General features: G+C 40.9%; 1 protein-coding gene across 1 annotated transcript in view; it reads left to right on the top strand.

Annotated features, from left to right (window-relative positions):
• LOC108787205 (dipeptidyl peptidase 4-like) overlaps nt 1-20995 on the top strand; it is a 69686-nt gene that overhangs the window by 14289 nt on the left and 34402 nt on the right. The window contains exons 3-5 of the mRNA XM_018556696.1: nt 15849-15944; nt 18380-18474; nt 20797-20871. Coding sequence (XP_018412198.1) covers nt 15849-15944; nt 18380-18474; nt 20797-20871 — 266 coding nt within the window. The remainder of the gene's footprint in view (nt 1-15848; nt 15945-18379; nt 18475-20796; nt 20872-20995) is intronic.

The following is a 20995-nucleotide window of genomic DNA, read 5'->3' as shown; positions in this document are numbered from 1 at the left end:
AGCCCTTTGTGTGCCCCCCCCCCCCCCCCGATATGACAAAAGTTGATTTTCCAATCAACCGTTTTGGAAGGGGCCAATCAGCTCATTGTTTGGGTTTTTGACAGCAGCGGCAGAATACAGCAGTAGCCTGGCAAGGTAAGGGTCAGATTCCTTCACCCTCGCTAAGCAGCATGGACCTGTTAGATTTCCCCATCTTCTAGTGTATGATAGTGAATAGCTAAAGCCTTCCTATAATTTGGAAGGGGGGAGTGAGGGAAGTTTTTAGAACCTAGGTCACTGTGGTTTTGTTTTTACATGCTTTTGCAACAATATGGTTTTGCAGGCACCCAAAATCTGCTGTGTAGTTGATCCAGATTGCCCCATAACAGTCAAATGCATCATAGTCAACAGACTTGTAATTATGATTTCAGTTCAGTAGGCATTGCACAATCTGCAGGTGAAAAAAGGTTTCTTAACCATGTTTTCTGCTTTTAAGGAAATGTTTTTTTATTTCTGAACTGGCATTGTGCAATCCCAAAGCCTTCCAGCCAATCATTTATATCACCAGTTCTAAATAAAGGTAAAGTGGACCTAACTCTAGAAATTCTATAGTTCAGAAGTATCATTTGTGTCACTGTTACCAAATGGCATTATTATATTAAGCAAAAAAAAATACCCCGTCCTAATATAAATTACTACTACCTTTTCATGATCGTGTGGATGTGGCCTAATGTCCGGACTAGGAGCATAGGAGCATTGTGGTAATTTCACAACATTAGAGACTGCAGAGTGCTTATTGCTTACATTCAAGGATACCCTGTAGACCCTTGATTCTCAACTGGTGGGTCGTGACCCAAAAGTGGGTCGCAACCCCATGTTCAGTGGGTCGCCGCATGGCTTCTACTCTTCTAGGTGAGAGGCTCCCCAGCCTCCCCCTTGCACAGCACTTTTCACTCTCATGAGCAGCTATTCAAAATATGCTGTCCGGCGCCAAGTGTTGACTTGAGGTGGGATGGGGGTATGGCAGCGAGGGAGCTCCATCCATACATGCATTGCTTACAGCTTCCTCGCACGTCCTGTAGAGGTGCCTGGCCCAGAGTGACATCACATTCTGGCTCCCAGCACCTCTACAGGCACGCATGGGAGCTGTACAAGCAATGCACATATGGATGGAGCTCCATCACAGCACAGCAACCCACACTGTTGTGCGTTCCATTGCAGTGTGACTTAGGTCGCAACTTAATGACCATGGACAAATGTGGGTCCTGAGGTTGCATAGGTTGAGAACCACTGCTGTAGACATTCAGCGATATAAAAGGGATGAGCACAGTATCCCTATGAGTCTATATATTTACAAACAGAAAAAAGATTTGAGGACATGAATGGACACTAATACATTTATTTACATTAGGCCAATCACTTTATCATACATATATAAAACATTACAAATACTATAGTTCCACTTTAGGCCCCATGCACAAAGGTATTATAGTAGCATTAAACTCTCAATCTTGTTTTCAATAATGAATCCAGATCAAATAACTATATATTGTTCAGAAAAGTATTTCTTTATATTTTTGTCAAAGCACTTCCAGTCATCATGTTCCTAAAGAGCTCCAACTCTCTCATCTTAACTTACCTGAACTTCCTGACCTGTACACGATCACAAGGGGCAAGGCAGTCTCCAGCAGCTATGAATCTACTAGCATGGAGAAGGGAGCCGTGGAGTGGCTTCCTTGCTGTGTCTGTGTTTGTGGAGACAAGCACAGCTTACTAGCACATGCAAGGGGTGCTACATAGAACCCTGCAAGGGAAATGAGCCAAGCTAAAACAGGAAATCAGGGCCTGTGCTGAGAGGACCAGCTGGTTCTGCAGGAAGCTAAAACTTTTAAGCATCAAGGACCAGAATCCATTGTAAGGTCTCATTTACCATATGCAATTTAGGATTCCTGCTGCAGGAACCTACAGATCCCAAATCTCCCAGTGAGAAATCTCCCCTTCAAGTTAATGCCTGGGTGACTCTGATTGCATCAGTAAGTGGCAGTCTGCATGTAATCGTATGTGATTGTGCATCCAGGGATAGTGATCTATTCCAAACCAAGTGTAATCATATTGCATACGATTACATGTGAACTGCCACTTACAGATGCAGCTGCTGCCACCTGATCATTAACTTGAACGGGTGACAGTAGCCGCATCTAAACTTGACAGAGTTCCTGTGGCAGTAACTCCAAAGCACAAAGTGTGAATGTAGTCCAAGTATTTATTCAGGACGTGAAACAGCTTCAAAACCTTTTGACTTTAATATGACTTTAAAATACCTGCATGCTTCCAGGTGTGTTTGGAACTCATTTCTAAACGCTCCTGAAGCGATGTTCATCAGATGTTCACCATTGTTTACTTACATATGTTCTCCATTTACACATACAATAATCGTCTGCATCCTGGGACCGTTTAGCTGGTTTTACGCAGATAAAGACGTGTTATTGTGCGTAAACATAGCTAATCGTGGCTAAACGCGGCTAAACCAAGGAACATCTAAACATATGAAAAAGTGATCTGGGAAGCATCAAAATGGCTTCCAGTGTGATTAGGGCCTTTAAAGTGAACACCGTGTTTTGCCCACGCAGGGAAAAGCAACAAGTCCACTATATTTTCAATCCCTGCACCTGCACAAGCTCTCCTTCCTTTCAGCTGCCATACTGCCTGAGCACCTCTGCAGCCAATCACCAAGCACCAGCGCTGCCATGTGGGAAGAAATCACATTAACCACATGCTCGTTCATAACAGGAAGTGCAAGGTATTTCTCCACTTTCCGAAGGCAAATGTGGGGTAGTACAGGGGAAGTGAGTATGTAATGCTGGTGCGGCCGCTCCTAAAGTGAACTATTTGCTTTAACCTGTATTGGCAGGAACAATTTTAAGTGGAACCATAATATTTTTAATGTTTTTAGGTATGCAGGTGAAACTGATCAGTCTAATGAAATAAATGTATTAGTGTGCGTTCATGTCTTCAAACTTTTTTTATTTGTAAAGTTTGTAAATATACAGTATATGCTCACGCTTTAAAGAAGTCTTCCTACACACTCACTGCAAGGGTTAAGTGCTTTTTTTAGTCTAGGTGCAAAAATAACAACCTTATACCCAGCCAAACCTCACAGCAGGCTGGCTGTTGGACCCTTCCTCCTAGCCTCTCTCGCCCTTCACTCCAGTGGTCTAAGGAGTCATCACAATACAGTGTATAGGATGTGAGGATGCCAGAGGAGATGAGCTAGTGGGGACTCCCCGGTCTAACAGCCTGCTGCACAGTTCAGGTGAGTATAACTTTTGTAATTTTTGCACCTAGACGTAGCCACCGCTCCAAGCCCACTCCTGTGATAGACTACAATCTCAATACAAACTAGTAAACTAAATGTGAGATTATAGTCCATCACAGGAGTGAGCTTGGAGCAGTGGCTACTTTACAACACACACAGGGACCATGGGGAACAAAAGCATGGATTCAGAGATGATTTGAGGATCTACAGCGGAGTGATACATACATAAGATACATTTTGGTTATTAGGTAAGATACTTGAATGCATTTTTAATATTTAACTCCTGAGTTTAGTGTCACTTCAAGTATCAGAACTACATTACTGCAAATGCTCCACTTTATGATTTATTAATCCATTAATCCCTCACATTTAAGTATTAGAATTGGGTTACTGTAAATTTATATTATTTGTAAAGGTCATTCCCCCCTATACTTGTCACGAGCTGCATTGCTTCTGCTTTTCTTCCCATCTGGCATTACATTTATTGTGGCTCATTGTAGGGAACTTTCAAGAGTGCACATGTTCAGTTAGAGAGAAACCGGTGCAATGCTAGAGAAGGAAAAGTAAATTAAAGTGTGGTAACACAATTCTGTTCATAGTTTAAGTGAATCAAACATATTTTTGGATCGAGTAGGAAAGAGTTAAAATCTCTGATTGGCTTTCATTGATGTCTGTCAGTTTTCTCTCACTTCCTTCCGGGTGTCACTAAGTGAGAGAAAAAATAAATCTGTCCAGTAGGGGCACATCAATAAAAACATGATGGGGGTTATAATCTCCCAAATATAAAGAGAACAAAGTGTTGGCTAGAGTAGGTTTTAAATAAACAACTATGACTAAGACATTTTGGCTGACATTAAAATTCAAACATAGACATCCAATGGAATAGAGATTGTTAAAAGAACCAATATATAATTATATTGTTGAGATTTAAATGATACTTATATTACATACAGCGTATTCAATAAATTGTAGGTGGAATTAATGTGTGTAATGTGACTCAGTGCTTGAACTGCTGTGACTGTCATGATAGTAGATAGGAACAAGGACACTGCTCATTATAATCAACATCGTAGGTTATCCGTATTTGCTTTTAAAGTCATGTATAGATATCTTGGGCCTTTTAATGCAATCATTTCTGAAGGCGTTGAAGACCTTCAAAGCGCACCAAGTTAGCATGATGCCTGAGATGTGACTTTCACCCATTAACATATCTGTAACACTTGTACTCTTTCATCACCTGCCTTGCCAAAGGGTGTATTTAGAATAATTTAATTCCATGCCAGTTGAAAAGGAGGGTTGCAGACTGCTGGTATCGTCCACAGGAGAACTTTATTGAGGACACCATGATTACCATTACTATGATAATAAAGAGTAGATGCATAGTCGTATACAACCAGCCCTTTGAGGGTAACCATACTGCTGATCCGGCCCCCGATGAATTTGAGTTTGCCACCCGTGGTGTATTGTATCCAAAATCACTGAGAAGGTAAACTCTAGTAATTAGTGCTGTTGATTTATAGTATTTCTCTCATACTTGCAGACAAAATCACAGCTGGCACACATATCATAATCAGCAGCAGCTGTGCTCTCCCTTTCTGCAATATTACCATAATAATTATTGTCGTTATCTTTGCCTTGTTTTGATTTTATCGGGAGAATAGTTTTCTGTGAGAAACTGGACTGACTGGAGGAAGAGTTCTCTGGAAGGGAACCAAGGACAAGCAAACCCACCAGCTGTTTTATGTATGTGAAGACATGGATCTGATCACCTATTTGTAGGGATCCTTTAAACTGTTCAGTTGAGCTGCATACACACTGCATGGTGGGCATGTGTTGAATGTTTGTTTGTTATTGAAGGATCTAACTGCAATGGATTCCTTTTGCCAGGCTGCCTGCCTTGTCGTTGTCCATTTGGGTTGGGTCCTTGTTGGAGCATGGACCTACTGAGCCACTGTGTCCTCTCTTGAGTCTGTTTTTCTGATGCTATTCCTCCTCTATTCACATTCTACAGGCCTCCTGTGAATCCCCCTACCTGTCTACTGCTAATGTATTGGATTTCCGCTGCAGGAGATTGGCTTTGACAGTTTTGGCACAGAGAATGATGCCCTGCCCTAAGGCTTCACCTAAAAATTAGCTTCCCTGTAACTCTTAAATTAAACCTCCCTGAAGTAATTAAATCCCTTGTGTGCATACTCGCCTCTCCTGTGCCTGGTACCTCTGCAACAAGAACCAATTTTCATGCACCCAAGATACCAGTGGTGAAGTCTTAGTGCCGGAGCCTCCAGGCTAGTAACGTGCTACTATTCCCTCATCTCTAGGCTCCTCTAGGTCTACCTGTCTGCTCTTCACTCCTGCTGATGCCACTTCTCCCTCTCCTGTGGCCTTCTCCAAGTCCCTTGTATCTGCCTGTTGTTGCTGTTTTTCCTTCTCTTCATTCTCCCCCAGCCTTCTTTTGGAACAGCTTGTCTTTCGGTTGCTCCTTCAGGTTTCATTGCTTCTTCCTCTGTGTCCTCCTGTCTCCTTGCCGGTGAAACTTCCACCACTTCCCTCTCCTTAAGTCTCATCTGAATCTTCCTTTCTGCTGCTGATCTCTGGGTCCTCTTGCCTGTTTGCTACTGATCTCATTGCTCTGGTTTCTGATGTTCTCATGCCTAGCCAAAGTGAAGTTCATAGAGAGTTGTATTCTATTTTTATACATATCTCCAGGATAAACTACCCACCAATACCATTTACTTCCCACTTCCGTACTGCTAATCTCTTCATGTACACTCGGTGTACATTACTGGCATCTTTTTTTCCTCAGAGGTGGAAATGTGCTTTAAAGCTGAACTGCAAAGAGAAATATTTCATAGGTTTAAAAATGTGGTCATACTCTTCAAGCTAAAACAGCATCACATGTGGTTCCATTGAAAAGACCAAGCACCCATTACTGGTATATTCATTTATTTAAGGTTTGCGTGCAGGAGAGTAAAGATACAGTAACATTCCTAGCTTTATTCATAGAACAGCCTAAGGGAACAAAATAATCTATTTTATTTTATCATATGAAAACGGCTAAAACAGACAGGATGTGAGAGGACACTTAACACTACCATTTTATATTAATTAGTCTTCGTATTTTATTTGGCATGTTGACCAGCAGATCTGAAAAATAAACTAGAGATTATTTGGGACTTTCATTGGACGTCATCATTGTAAATCTGTCCGTCTCAGGATGTTTTATTTTTGGATTTAAAAGGCTGATCTCAGAGGCTGCATAACACCACAGATTCACATATGCTTTCTCATTGCAAGGCAAACAAGGATGGTCTGGTAGAGGATATAAGCAATACAGCTATTATTTATTTTACTCATTTTATATAGTCTTTTTTTTTTCTACAATGCTTTGCAGAGAACACTAAACTTTTCGCATAACCTTGCCCCCAAAAGAGCTTATAATTTAATGTCCCTACCACATCTGTACACACACAGTCATACAAGTTATGTTAAAATATTTAGCTGCATGCAAAGAGCGTCCTTGATGAGGACCCCTAGAACAAGACTATCATTTAACCACTATCCCCACAGAACAACTCCTACTACATAACCCCCCAGATACTCAGGGCCAGGTTTCCCACAAGGCCAATCAAGCCTCGGGGCAGCAGGGAGTTGAGGGGCAGCATGGGTGTGGAATTCTTGATGCCCAGTACATGCAGTTCCGGGCGCTGGGCAGGTAGATGTTTTCTACATTTAGCCCTGCTTTAGTCAAGTAGAGCTAAATGTACAGCCGGGAAGCATCCACTTGTTCTGTACAATCCTGCATGTACTAAACAAGATATATATTTATTAGATTGAGATTAGTACAAAAATCTACAAGCCATAAACCATAAAACATTTACAGGGTTTGGAGAAGGCAGGAGAAGTGAACAATCTAGGCCAAATTATCTGATTTGAAAAAATTCTCCAATTCAGCTCACTTTCCAGTTCAGCTATGTTGTCCTATATTGTTCACTTCTCCTGCGCCCTCCACACTCTTCACCCTTTAGTGAATAACACTGTTAGATGCAAACCCTTACATCAATATACTGAGAGATATATATATCCATGGAGGGAACATACAGTCATGGGAAGTGATCATTCAAGTGAACAAAACAAGTTTGCGAAACTTGCTGGACATTAACAAATTCTGCAGTGAACCCCACTGAAGTCTATGGGGAGCACATCTTATTCAATTTTGGCCATATGTTGGCCTCATCAGTAAGTTATTGTTAAACAAAAAGCAGCAATCCCAAAAATGTAAGAAAGAAATGAAAAAAGTAACTCTTTCAACACAGAATTTTCAGCTCTTGCTAATAGTTGCAACTAGACATGTAAAGGCTTAAATTATTTGTTTTGTTTTGTTTTGTTTCGGATCCATTCTTTTTTTTAGGGGATTTTGGATCCAAATTTGATTTGGTCTGCTATTCAGAATTCAATCTGATTTTTTTTTCCTTTTGTCCTTTCAGATTGATCCTAATTTTTCACTATGGTTCGGATCAATCCAAATTTATTTTGATAGTTTACTATGTTGTTAAATGAGAAAATCTAAAAGGAAAAACTAAGTTGGGTCGATCCTTTAGATCTGGCAGGAATTATAGGGGGAATCCCCTTGTCAAAAAGAAAATGAAATCCCTTACCCTTGATCCAAGCAGTGGCCTGGCAGAGCAGGGAAGGATGGCAATGATTGTGTGCCCCCCCCCACCCTCCCTGCACCAGACCACATGCCCTCAACATGGGGAGGGTGCTTTGCAAAGAGGGGGGATAATGGTAAGCACTGTCTAAGGACCACCTTATGTCACTTATACGTGTATATCCCCCTCATCATTCCTGTAATGGTGCCAAGAGGGGCATACCTGCTACTTTGTGCTAGCAGCCCTTTGTAGTAAGATTGTAAAGAAAAATAGCAATAAAATCCCCCAGAATGGAAGTTTAATTACAAATAATTAAATTATAATAATATATATATAAAAAAACAGTTTGAAGGATTTTTTAGAAAAAATTTAAATCACACTGAAGGATAAATTCCCTTCACAGTATATAATTAATGCTTTAAAGCAAAGCATTTCTGGTTTGTGTATGAACGCTGCTTAAAGTTTAAAGAGCTTTGTGCTTAATAGATAAAAAGAAAATCCAAAGTACAGGTTAGAGCGAGTTTATATAAGGTCACTCTACAAAGATTACTCAATAGAAATGTACAGAAGCTGTCTTGGAAATTTGCTGTTCGGTGATCTTCAGTCAAAAACAATGTTATCCTCACACAACCTAATGTCCACCATCTAAACCCGAAAATGAAGTTGACAATGCACTGTTAACATTTTTTAATTGATTTAACTGCAGCCGTGACTTTGTACTCGTTTTTAAAAGCCCATTTGGCATTGATATATTGATCTAAAAAGATTAGCATGTAGATAGATAGATAGATAGATAGAATTGCAGATTGGTAGAAGAAAGGGTTTGCCCTTGAACTGGTCAGCATTATGTAGCCCACTGTTTGCAAAGAAGTATGGCATTATACTGTATCTGTCTTTATCAAATATGTAAGTAAGGGTTTATTGAAGAATATTCATGTAACAGTTTGCATTTATGTTTATGTTAATACTACCAACAAATAAATACTGGGCCCTAAATAATTTACTGGGCTGTACTACAGCTGCAGGGAATGAAATAGTTTTTGGGTCCATGAAGTCAGGGGGCCCACAGATAACTGCCACGTTTTACCTTTCCATCTAACTGCTGGTGTTTATATTTTAGTGTTTTCCTTTTATTTCCTTTTTTTCCTTTCACTTTACATCACAGCTCAATTTATTGGCCCTGAGACATATGTGCTAGTTGATGCATTTCTAAATATGGCCATTTTTGTCTAGACTTGTGGGTCAGGGCAGAGCTGGAGAGCTGCAGGCACTTCCGACAGGGGAAGAAATAGTGATCAGCAGTGGCGGAACTATCGCCCTAGCGACCCAGGCAGCCGCTATGGGGCCCGGCGCACAGGAGGGCTCAGCCAGGACGAGGAACAAAGGGGTCCCCCTGATGCCGTGCAGGCCGTCTGGGTTACTATGGCATCACAGGTTGCTGGCTGTCCCTGGCAGCTGCAAGGGTTAATTTGCACATTTCCTGGAGTTAATTTATTCAGGGTTTACATCTACTTTAAATGTGAACAAATCAGAGCTACCCTTCAAGCTGTAAGTGTTTTATCTGGCTTTGTATACAGTCTTACTAGGTCAGCTAAGTTAGCTGGTGAAGAGTTGATGAAAAGTCCTTTTAATTAAGCGCAGCAGCTGGTTGCTTGCAGCAGGTGTCACGTGTCACACATGTGTACATGATCTCAGCAGCGTTTAATGAAAACATGCATTGTTTTTATGGGTGGGTGTAAGGGTTGCACTTGTTTTTTTATGGCCTTCTGAACAGCACAACAGAACATGTAGGTATGTCATAGTTTGGACACTGCTCCAATGTTCTACTAAAAAAAAAGAAATTGGAGAGTTCCTAAGTCTGGGACGATTTCCACAATATGTACTGTGTATATCTGAAGATTATCGGAACAGATAATGCTCTGCGGTCTAATTCTGTGTTCAGTGACTTGGATTGTGAATTATCTTCTTTATTTCGATATCATAGGAATGTGTTATCAGTTTCTGATACACATGCAATGCATTATTTACAAATGGCACAGATTTCCACATCTGATTTCTAGGATAGAATGTGGAGGAACATATGAAATGCTCTTCCAACAGACAGTTTTCAGTGCATATGTCGACGCCTAAGCACCTATTTTTACCTTTTTGCAGTGCAATGAATGCAAGAGTGTTATGTCATGTGTCTGGCCTGCCTAAAAAGCACCCTAAAAGGTGCATGGGGCAGCACAGCCGCTTAGTGGTTAGTAGAGTTAGTATGTGCATTCAGATTCGGACGAACCTGCAAATCAACGAAAATCAGTTGATTTTCACGTTGAATGAGCGGCGGCCATATGGGCCGCCAGAGTGTTCTGCGCATGCGCGCCACCATCTTGGAGTGTATCTTGGTATACACTCCAAGATGGCGGTGCTCGAATGTGTGGGCACCACCATTTTGGTGTATACCAAGTTACACTCGAAGATGGCGGCACGCATGAGCAGAACACGCCGGCGGCCGATATGGCCGACACTCGTTCTGCAGTTTCAGCGTGTGGGTTCGGATTCGGAGGCTCGTTGCCTCCGAATCCGAAACAACATAAGTATTTGTTTCCTTTGCCGAAACAAATGAAAACGTTTTTCGTTTTCATTTGTTTCGTCCGAAAAAAATGTTTTTTTGCGGTGCACATGTCTTGTGGTTAGCACTTCTGCTGGTTCAAATCCCGGACACTATCTGCAAGGAGTTTGCTTGTTCTCCTTGTGCTTCCGTGGGTTTTCTCCGGTTACTCTAGAAGAAGCCCACGCAACAAAGACATGCCAAAGGTTAAATGGCTCCTGTCTAAATTGGCCCTCATATGTATGTGAGATAGGGATCTTAGATTGTAAGCTCCTTGAGGGCATGGACTGATGTGAATGTGCAACGATGTAAATTGTTGGCACTATATAAATACCTGTAATAACGAAATGTAGCATTTTTCGTCAGTGCCCAGCAACATAGATTAGCAACATAGATTGCACTGAGCTACAACACATGTCCCGCAACAAGGTGCATTGTGGTGCCGCAATAATGTGAATGGGCCTCTAAAGGGAAATTACACCTTTTAGAAAAAAAATTCACACTTTATTAAAGAAAAATGTGCATTTGTTGTTTTTGTTGCATTGGAGCAAGTAAAGCATTGCAACCGTGATCAGTGGATTGTGGGTGCAATGCTCTGGGTCCCTTCCGTCCCTGTCCATACCACGGTATGGACATTCAGTAACGCAGACGGTAGTAAGAATGAATGGACTACAAGTGTGATGATGTCACCGCACTTGTATTCCATTGAGAGCTATGAGTCCCTCTGCCATGGTGGCTGATGGGAAATATAGTTTCTCCATTCACAGATCCTGTCAAAGGATCTGTGGATAAATGATGCGGCTGTGTGGGCAGAGCCAGAAACAAAATGTCACCAGCACAATACGTGCAAGATTCATCTTTATTGATGAGTGGACATTATGTCACAAGGTAGCAACATTTCGGGCTGCTTAGAGTCCCCTCATCAGGCTTAATATGATGTACTGTATATGTGAATGAATATGTGTGGGCAGAGCCACAATGAATTCAATTAATTCAGTCCCACTTCAAGGGTTAGGTTTTTTATTCTCCCCATAGTTCTTCTTTGATGCATTGTATCTGGTGCATCATTACCAGCTCCATGTTTTAGCCGCCTTGATGCCAGCAAGTTTCCTCATTTTCAGAAAATTGTGGCAAAAAATAATCTCAACTTGGAGTGTCTGCTTTCCAAAAACGGGCATTTCGGGGGGCTGCTTGCAATATTTTGGCATTTTTATTGCCTATGCTTTATAACAGAAAGTATGTTTTGTTTTTATTACTTTAGATAATAAAACATAAAATAAAAACTTGGGTACAGTGTTGCATGAATGAGTGATTACCGGTCAAACTATCACAGCACTGAAAACTAAAAAATGGTAATGAAGGGGTAATACAGGCTGGTACTCAGGTGGTTAAAGAAGGGCATCTGTGCAGGAATGAGGAAGATATTGGGAAGTGGAACTATTGGTAGCTTAGCAATGTACGTCACAGATGGCCTGGCAGTATCACAGCATCCCTTAGGAAGAGCTTCCTCCTTAGTATAGGTGGAAGGAAGACAGGGTTGGCTATTCACTGACGTAGACTGAAAGTTATGATATTGATCATGACATTTACTACACCCGTATTATAACGCCAGCTCATGGCACCAGCTGTGCGCAGTAAACCATTTCAGGATGCCATCCTCTGATATATCCTGGGCAAACATGACATATGTAAATGAAACTGACCTGAAGCAACTTTTCCCTCTTAACATATGTTGTCAACCAGTAAAATACACACGTATGTACATAATAATTCAATGTGTGATTCATCGGTGTATATGACCCAGTGTATTTGACCTATATTTTAAAATGGCCTTCTTAGCAAGTGTCACTTATACGATTTGATGGCCATGACAGAACTCAAAAGCGTTCTTCCACTCTTTGCATTGAAGAGTTTTTTTCTGCATGGATGACGGTTTGATTGTTTCTTCCGACTATCACATATTAATACAGGGAAGCCCAACACATAGACACCTGTCATCCATGTTAGCAATTCATGATGAACTCCAGTAAGATATAATATACAAACTATTCATTAATCCAGTTCTGTATTTTAAAAAGCCTTTATGTATATTACATACAGGTGCTGTAAGTACCTGAATTGCCTTTTATTTAACCTACTGTGATCCTATGGATAGCAAGACCCAGACTGAGAGAATTAGGAAATCATTAGGAGATAATAAAAAACTCCTACATTGCACAGTCAGTTTAACACTGGGTTAACACTGGGAGATTGCTGACAGAAGGAGAGGAATGATGACCTTATCAGCATGGTGATTCTCTATTAATGCCCAATCAGGAGTCTGGGGATGGGTCAGTGACCAAGCTATATTGCTTAACTGGAAAAGAAAGAAGGGAAGTCACTGACCTGGTTATAGAAAGTGTCACGGAGCATGATTTTGTATTGTTTGTGAAGAGTTGTTGAGACCATTGCAGTGTCTTGGAGAAGCTTTTTCTATCTATGGTTTCCCAGATAGCAAGCAATTGAGCTGCAAGTTTGAAAATGACTTGCTAAACTATTGCTAGACTTGCCAAGCTTCACAATGTTGTTGCACAATCACAGCAAGTCTGCATTGTAAGTCTCCAGATCAATGTGCTTTGCAATTGTGCTGTACACTTGCAGAGCTCTTGCTAAGACCTGCAGGACTCTTGCTGTAGACTTGCCAAGCAAATTTGCTACAAATTCAAAAAGTGTCAATTAGAACTTGTGCTGCAAGTGTTCTGCAAGTCTACAACTTGCCAGGAATGTGTGCAAGTTAAAAAGAATTACAATTTAACCGTGCCACACGTTTGTGGCAAGTTACCCTTGCTATCTGGGTTGTTACCTGGCTGGGAAATGGGTGGATGTGTGTGGCTCTTCCTGTGGAATGTAAATGATTAAAACTCATATATATATCAATATATATTGTGTATATTTTTCTGCATGTTAAAGGAATGGTAAAGTCCTTTTATATCTATCTATATATATATATATCTATAGATATCGATATCTATATCTATAGATATCGATATTTATAGATATCGATATCTATAAATATCGATATCTATAGATATAGATATATATATGTGTGTATGTATATGTATATATATATATAGATGTATATCGATCTATATATATAGATATATATACCCTCCTGTTATAACATCAGCATTGTAATAGGAAAAAAATCCCTTTTATGTAGTGAGTGCTGCCTTCCGTCTGCCCATCACTTTCAACAACTTCCTGGATCTCCAGTGTTCTTTGTGTCTCTTTCCCTGCTGATTGATGAGATGCAGTCTTGATTTCTCAAGACTACATATCCCACTATGCATTGCTTCCAGCAAGCAATGATAATGTTACATTGTTCAGACATTAAGTTGTAGTTCAGAAGGCAGACTCTGAGAGTTGTGGCACAAGTTATGAGTGAAATTAAGTCAGTACATTGAGGAAGTACATCCTATGGGCATCTTCAATAAGTTTACAAACTTCTAGAACGATAGGTTTATCAGGGCTGGTATAGAACTTATGGAAATGTAATATAGAAAATCATATTTATATTTAGTTTTTGAGCATCGATACCCTTTCTTTGCACCTATAAAAAGCTATCCAACGTATGGGAAGTACGATCTTTTCAGGGACCAGAAAATTGTTACTATTCCACCAATATTGAAGAGATATCCAGAATGTGGTTAAAGGATCATTGCAAAGCCACGCCATCCTGAAAAATTAGCATAATGTGAACAAGCTAATAACATTTACAGCTGTGTATGAAGGAGTTATACCCTGTTTCCCCGAAAATAAGACCTACCCCGAAAATAAGACCTAGTGCTATTTTTGGGAATTGTTAAAATATAAGACCTACCCCGAAAATAAGACCTAGTTGTGACCATTCCCAGGGCCAGTGGTGGCACAAGGGGGAACTTGAAGAGGCGGGAGAGAATCAGCGGTGCCAACAAAGCCAGCGCTAGAGGAAGCGAGGCAGCACCGGAGGGAGCAGAGCAACATAAGCCGATGCCTCCTCTATAGAGCTGGCTCCTGTCACAGGCGGAGTGATACCAAATGCACTCCGCCTGTGAGAATTCGATAGTGAAATTGCGCTTCGCTCATCCTGGCAAGCGATTGGTTAGCAAATTGCTCTTGGAAAGGTACGGCACACCTGATTGCCCTGATCACCATATTGTTGGACATGAATAAATGTGGATTGTTGTACATAAAAAAAATAAAAAATAAGACCTACCCTGAAAATAAGACCTAGTGTGTTTTTTTGAGCCCCAAAAAATATAAGACAGTGTCTTATTTTCGGGGAAACACGGTATTACAGACTATCAAATACTGCAGATCTATGGAAGCTACAGGAAGCCACAGAAAGACAGTTGGTAGGTTTTTTTTTTCCATGGGACAACTGTGCAGGAAGTTTTCTCCGTGTTGGGTTCAGTATCTTGTGTTTTATTTCCTGAAACTCGCATATATAGCCATCTATGTTATTATAACCCGTAACACAATGGAGTCTATCAAAATATGTCAATTAATTATAGTGGACTCTTAAATAAAACTTGTGGAGAGAGAAATATGCCGACCTCTCTTTGTGAAAATTTTATTTTTCAGGCTGGTCTAATGGCTTTAAAGAAGAACTCCTGGGTAACATTTTTATTAACCCTTGCAGTGGGGCTATCCTCGCACAGGTTAAGTGCTTGTTTTGGTCTAAGGCGGAAAATAACAAAATGATACTCACCTGATCCTCCAAGCTGGCCGGCTGTTACAGCGCTTTGTCCAGCCTGCTCCAGCAATGGAATGTCCGTCAGCGTCTTCACGTCCTATACACTGTGTATAGAATGTGATGACTCAGGGACCTTAGACCGCTGCAGCAAAGAGGGAGAGACACTTCAAGGACCGATCTACGAGCAAGCCGGCTCAGAGGTACAGGTGAGAGTAACTTTTTTCTATTTTCCTCCCTAGACCAAAATAAGCACCTAACTCTTGCAGAGTGGGGGATACCCCCACTGCAAGGGTTAATAACACTTTTGCCAGAAGTTCTTCTATAATTCCTTTTTATTTAGGCATACCTCCCAACTTTCTAATATGAGAAAAAGGGACACCTTTGGTTCCAAAAGAGGGACACTTGGGTTGTATGTGTGTAGGGGTGAATGGAGTGATATTTGCAAAATTGACTTGCTGCCAAATGTCACTGAAGCGGAAACTCCCCGTTTTCCTCTTTTTGAGGTGCTTTGGGGACATTTGCTAGATATAAAATACAGGATTAGGATCACCAGTTCTTTAAAATTAACTTTTTTTTTTTTCATTCCTATTATCACAGAAGAAAAACAGCCAGATTCTCGCAGAACGTACACACTGGATGATTATTTTGGCGATCGGCTTAGGACTAGATCATACAGCCTGAGGTGGATTTCAGGTAATGTAGTCACCTGTGCACACACAACGAAATATATACAGTTAAAAAAAGTATCGCATAGGAAATATTTGATCTTTTACTTTACAATTTACACCCATTTAGAAGAACAGAGGCTGCCTCTGCTAAGACTTTTCTATTTAACTGGATTTACATTGTGAAAGCATTACAAATGTAAAGTGTGTAGTTGAAACTTTTTTTTTTTATTAGTTTGTTGTTTGTTGTCTGTGTGCTGGTTGGTTGGATTTTCCTTCACTTCCTGCCCTGAAAATTAAAACAGGATGTGAAAGGAAGTCTCTACAAAGGGTGGTGGGGGGATTCCCCTCTTAGGGCTCATGTACATGGATGGTCATACAGAGTAAAATACACCTGTATTGTGATGCCCCAGTTGCTGCATTTTTCTTTACATAGGCTTGTATGGCCGAAATACAATGTACACGGGTATACACCGAGTACCAGCATTTACACGCATATGGGTATAAGTTCCTGTGAAACTTGAAAAGTGAAAATTCCACATTCTGAAACCTACGCTCATGTGTGTGTAAATGCTCGATACTGCATACACACACGTATACCTGTGTATAGTGTACTCTGTCCATACAATCCTATGGGCAGAAAACGCAGTGTCTGGGAGCTTTTTGCACTATATGCCCATCTGTGCATGCCCCAAAACCCCCCAGGGGCGTCCCGAGGCAGGGTGTCACCTGGAGCGGGTACCGGGCGATGTCATCACACATGCTTGCGTGATGATGTCATGGCGCACTTGCGTGATGTCATGGCGCACTTGCGTGATTACATTTTGGTGCACATGCGTGATGACGCATGTGCACCATGCGTCATCACGCAGGGGGGGGTGACCCGCACCTGGGTGACACCATTGGAGGGGTGGCACCAAAATGACTGATTTTTTTATTGTCATTTTTGTGTCATCCCCTCTGAAAAGTCAGACACTCTGTCATGGGCCGAGAGCCAAACAGTTGCACAAGAGAGAGGTGGAGACCCGGCGGTATACCTTATGCAGCCGGGTGAACGTCCCCTCCATCACCAAGATGGCTGGCAGGTAACAACGCGTGATGTCATGACGCATGTGCGTCATGTAACTGTTGTATATACAAACCTCTTGCAGTATTTCCTCATACAGAATTATATCTGCGACACAACACTTAGACGTGCGATACCGCTCACTCTGAAGTGGAAGAGGTCTTTTTTACCTCCACTGTTTCTTATCACCGATATGGCAGTATGTACTAATAAATGCATCACAGCCATAGCTCAAAAATGTAAAAATGTCGCACTACAACATGAGTTTGTCGCACGTGTTGGAAATAACACTGAAAGAACACTGTTGAACGGCTTTCATGAATTTGGTGCAGGACTTTCTAATATGGCCATAACACCAGGGTATGGCAAATATGGCACCTGCCCTAGTCTTCACTTGAAGGGGGGCACCACTCCATTTTGTCTCCAACATGCAACAAGTATACACTGCCAGAGGACCACTCTGACAGTCATGCAACTAGCAATTTTAAAAGTAGAGGTGAGCAATGGCAGTCTTCACTTTTCTCTTGTGAAATGTTTTCTATAATATACTGATTTGTAAAGGTTCCCTCTAGTGCAGGTGTAGGCAAACGTTGGCAGTGGTGAAATATATAAATCCCATCATGCTGCTGTCTCTGGGAGTCATGTATGTGGCTGTCAGAGTCATGCAATGCCTCATGGGATTTGTAGTTTGCACCACAGCTGGAGGCTGTGCACTAATGGTTATCTGTATATTAGTAAATGTGCTTATCGATCTGCAGTAAAAAAGAAAACCTGGGCGGTGAGTTATAAGAAGGCTGCCATTGCTGAACCTCCTAATAAAAATGCTAGTTCCTTGTCTGTCTCATTGATTTTTTAGTCACTGACATACAACAGTAGTTAGCATTTCTGCATTGCAGCACTGGGGTCCCGGTTTTAATCTCAGTCAGGACACGGAGACAGGGAGTTTGCATGCTCTCCCTGTGCTTGTATGGGTTTCCTCCAGGAATTCTGGTTTCCTCCCACACTCCAAAGACATGCTGGAAGGTTAATTGGCTCCTTTTGAAATCAGCCCGATAGGGACCTTAGATTGTGCGCTTCTTGAGGGCAGGGACTGAAGTACAATGTGTAAATTGTTGGTGCTATATAAATACCTGTGATAAATTCTCCAAGTAAAGTAAGAGTGACATTAATTGTTTTGAGGTGCATACTTGCTCAAGGCCAGAGCCTCGGAACATTTTGCGTATAGTATTGAAGTAATTGGAACAGCAGAATTGGGAATGATTAAACATTAACATTCACTGATAAGATCATTCACATTAAACTGGTCACAATCACATATTGCATATTTCTAGAAAAATATTGTGAAAAGGTTTATTATTTTACAGTCGTGAATTTAACATATGTGCTTTGTTCTCCAGATAACGAGTATCTTCACCGCTCAAGGGAAAATAATATACTTATCTTCAATGTTGACACTGGAGGTTCAACTGCGATCATTTCAAACACCACAATAGTATGTATCATCTTCAAAAAGAATTCAGTAATTGCTGAATAAGAATGCATTCATGCAGAGTTATGGCCCGCACAATCATGACTAGAAATAGAAACTTTCAGTAGTAAGCTGACCTTTGACAACACAATATTCAGTAGCATTAGAACTATTCAAGAAAGCAGCCCTTGAGCTACTGTGACTTTGCCTAGGCTTGAGTGATATTATTATAAGGAAGCATCTTCTCAGTCTCCTTTCCCGTAGTGGTCGCACTGCAACATCTTAAAGTGACACTAAACTCAGGAGTTCAATCTTAAAAATGCTTTTAAGTACCCTAACCATTAACAAAAATGTATCTTATTTGTGTATCACTCGACTGTAGATCCTCAAATCATCTCTGAATTGGTGCCGACACTGTCCTTCCTTCTGGAAGGGGTCTACCTTTGTTCCCCATGGTCCCTGTGTATGTTATAAAGTAGCCACCAAGATCACTTCTGTGATAAGATTATAACTTCAAAATAAATTAGCTACCTAAACATGAGATTGTAGTCCATCACAGGAGTGCGCTTGGAGTGGAGGCTACTTCATGACACACACAGGGACCATGAAGAACAAAAGTAGCCTCCCTCCAGAAGGAAGGACAGTTTCCGCACTTTTGTTCCCCATGGTCCCTGTGTGTGTTGTAAAGTAGACACAGCTCCAAGCGCACTCCTGTTATGGACTACAATTTCATGTTTAGTTCACCAATTTGTATTGAAATGTATAGTATATAAAATCTACACTCATCTCTGAATACTTAAATTGTTTTTCCATTTTCACAGCCAAATTGGGATATCGCCTATTTTATATTTGTTACATGTTCCCATGCACATAGCATAAGCTAAAATGATTTTAAAAATGCTTCTTGCCGTTTAAATTGCTTTTACTCAGGTTAGGGTTTCTTGACTTCTTAAGGGTTACATTTCTACTGCTCCTTCTTTGTAATGTTAGGAGGGGTTATGAGCGGTGTGGGGTTTACCTCTGTCTTTACTGTATAATATATAATTTGTAAAGTAGATTTGAACACTGCCTGTCCTAACAAAGGGTTAAAGGATTACAACTCTGGCTTCTCCATATGATATTAATAACGTTAATGAGAGAAACACAATCCTCAAATTCCAGTCCTAAGTCTTTTTATAAGGACAGATCACCGTGAAGATGCTCAGAAAAAAAAACTGGGTTCAGCCATCTTGCTTGCTGCAGCAAAACATCTAAGGCCCCGTTCAACCAGTGCGGTTCGGCCGTCATGACCGATCCCATACATTGCTATGGGGACCGTTCATGTAACCGTGGGGCTCCGCGCGCTCCGAAACCACCTCCCGCCCGAATTGCTCCCTGACCCCTTTTTGCCACGCTGATCAATGCGGTTTCCATACTACTTTCAATGGAACCACGCTGTTCAGCACTGAAACACAATTATAAACACCCAAAAAACAACAACTTTTCATACCTTTTTAGATGTTTTGTTGCAGTCGGCATAATGGCTGAATCCACGTCTTTCTGAGCACCTTCACAGTGACCTGTCCTTTATCGAAAGACTTAGGACTGAAATTTGAGGATTGTGTTTTTCTCACTTTATTAACATACAATGCAGCAGCCAAGGTTGTAATCCTTTAACCCTTTGTTAGGACAGGCAGTGTTCAAATCTACTTTACTAATTATAATGAAATCTCCTGGCACAGTACAGACAGAGGTAAACCCCTCACCCCTCAGAACCCCTCCTAACATTACAATAAAGGCGAAGCAAGTAGACATTTTAACCGTTAAGAAGCCAATAAACCCTAACCCACGTAAAAGTGATTAAAAACTGCAGGAAGCATTATTTATTTATTTTTTAGCTTACGCTATGTGAATGGAAACATGTAACAAATATAAAATAGGTGTTATCCGAATTCGGCTGTGAAAGTGGAAATACACTTTAAATGTTTACTTTAAATATATTTATTTGATGCAAAAAAATAACAATGCCACAGCAATGAATTTTTTTTGTCAATTATACATTTGATGTGATAATTCTTGGTTAACGTTTGTGGCTTTGATGCTATAGAGCAGGGGTAGCCAAACTGCGGGCCTCCAACTGTGGTGAAGCTACAAATACTATCAAGCATTTGCCTCGGTAGGCCTTGCCTGTAGCTGTCAGAGTCTTGCAATGCCTAATGGGACTTGTAGTTTCATCACAGCTGGAGGGCCGCAGTTTGGCTACCTCTGCTATAGAGTCTTAGAATTACAGATGTGTACTGAATTCTTTTCTTTGCCCAGTCTATTGATATATTGCTATTCCTATAACACTCTTTCTTGTCTTGCTAGAACAACAGCAATGCATCTTACTATGACCTGTCCCCAGACAGAGGATATGCACTACTGCAGTACAACTATGAGAAGGTAACACGGTTGTGTAGTTCACTAGTAGTTTCATAAGACATAGGATTGTTTATGATAACCACACAAACCCTGATTATATGAAACACAATGCAAGCAATCAATACGCACCCATACATATATATAT

The sequence above is a fragment of the Nanorana parkeri genome, unplaced genomic scaffold (assembly GCF_000935625.1).
Source record: "Nanorana parkeri isolate BGI_ZX_2015 unplaced genomic scaffold, ASM93562v1 scaffold247, whole genome shotgun sequence".
Classification (NCBI taxonomy): Eukaryota; Metazoa; Chordata; class Amphibia; order Anura; family Dicroglossidae; genus Nanorana; species Nanorana parkeri.
Note: the sequence above shows the minus strand (reverse complement) of the source record. Positions and strands in the feature narration are given on the sequence as shown.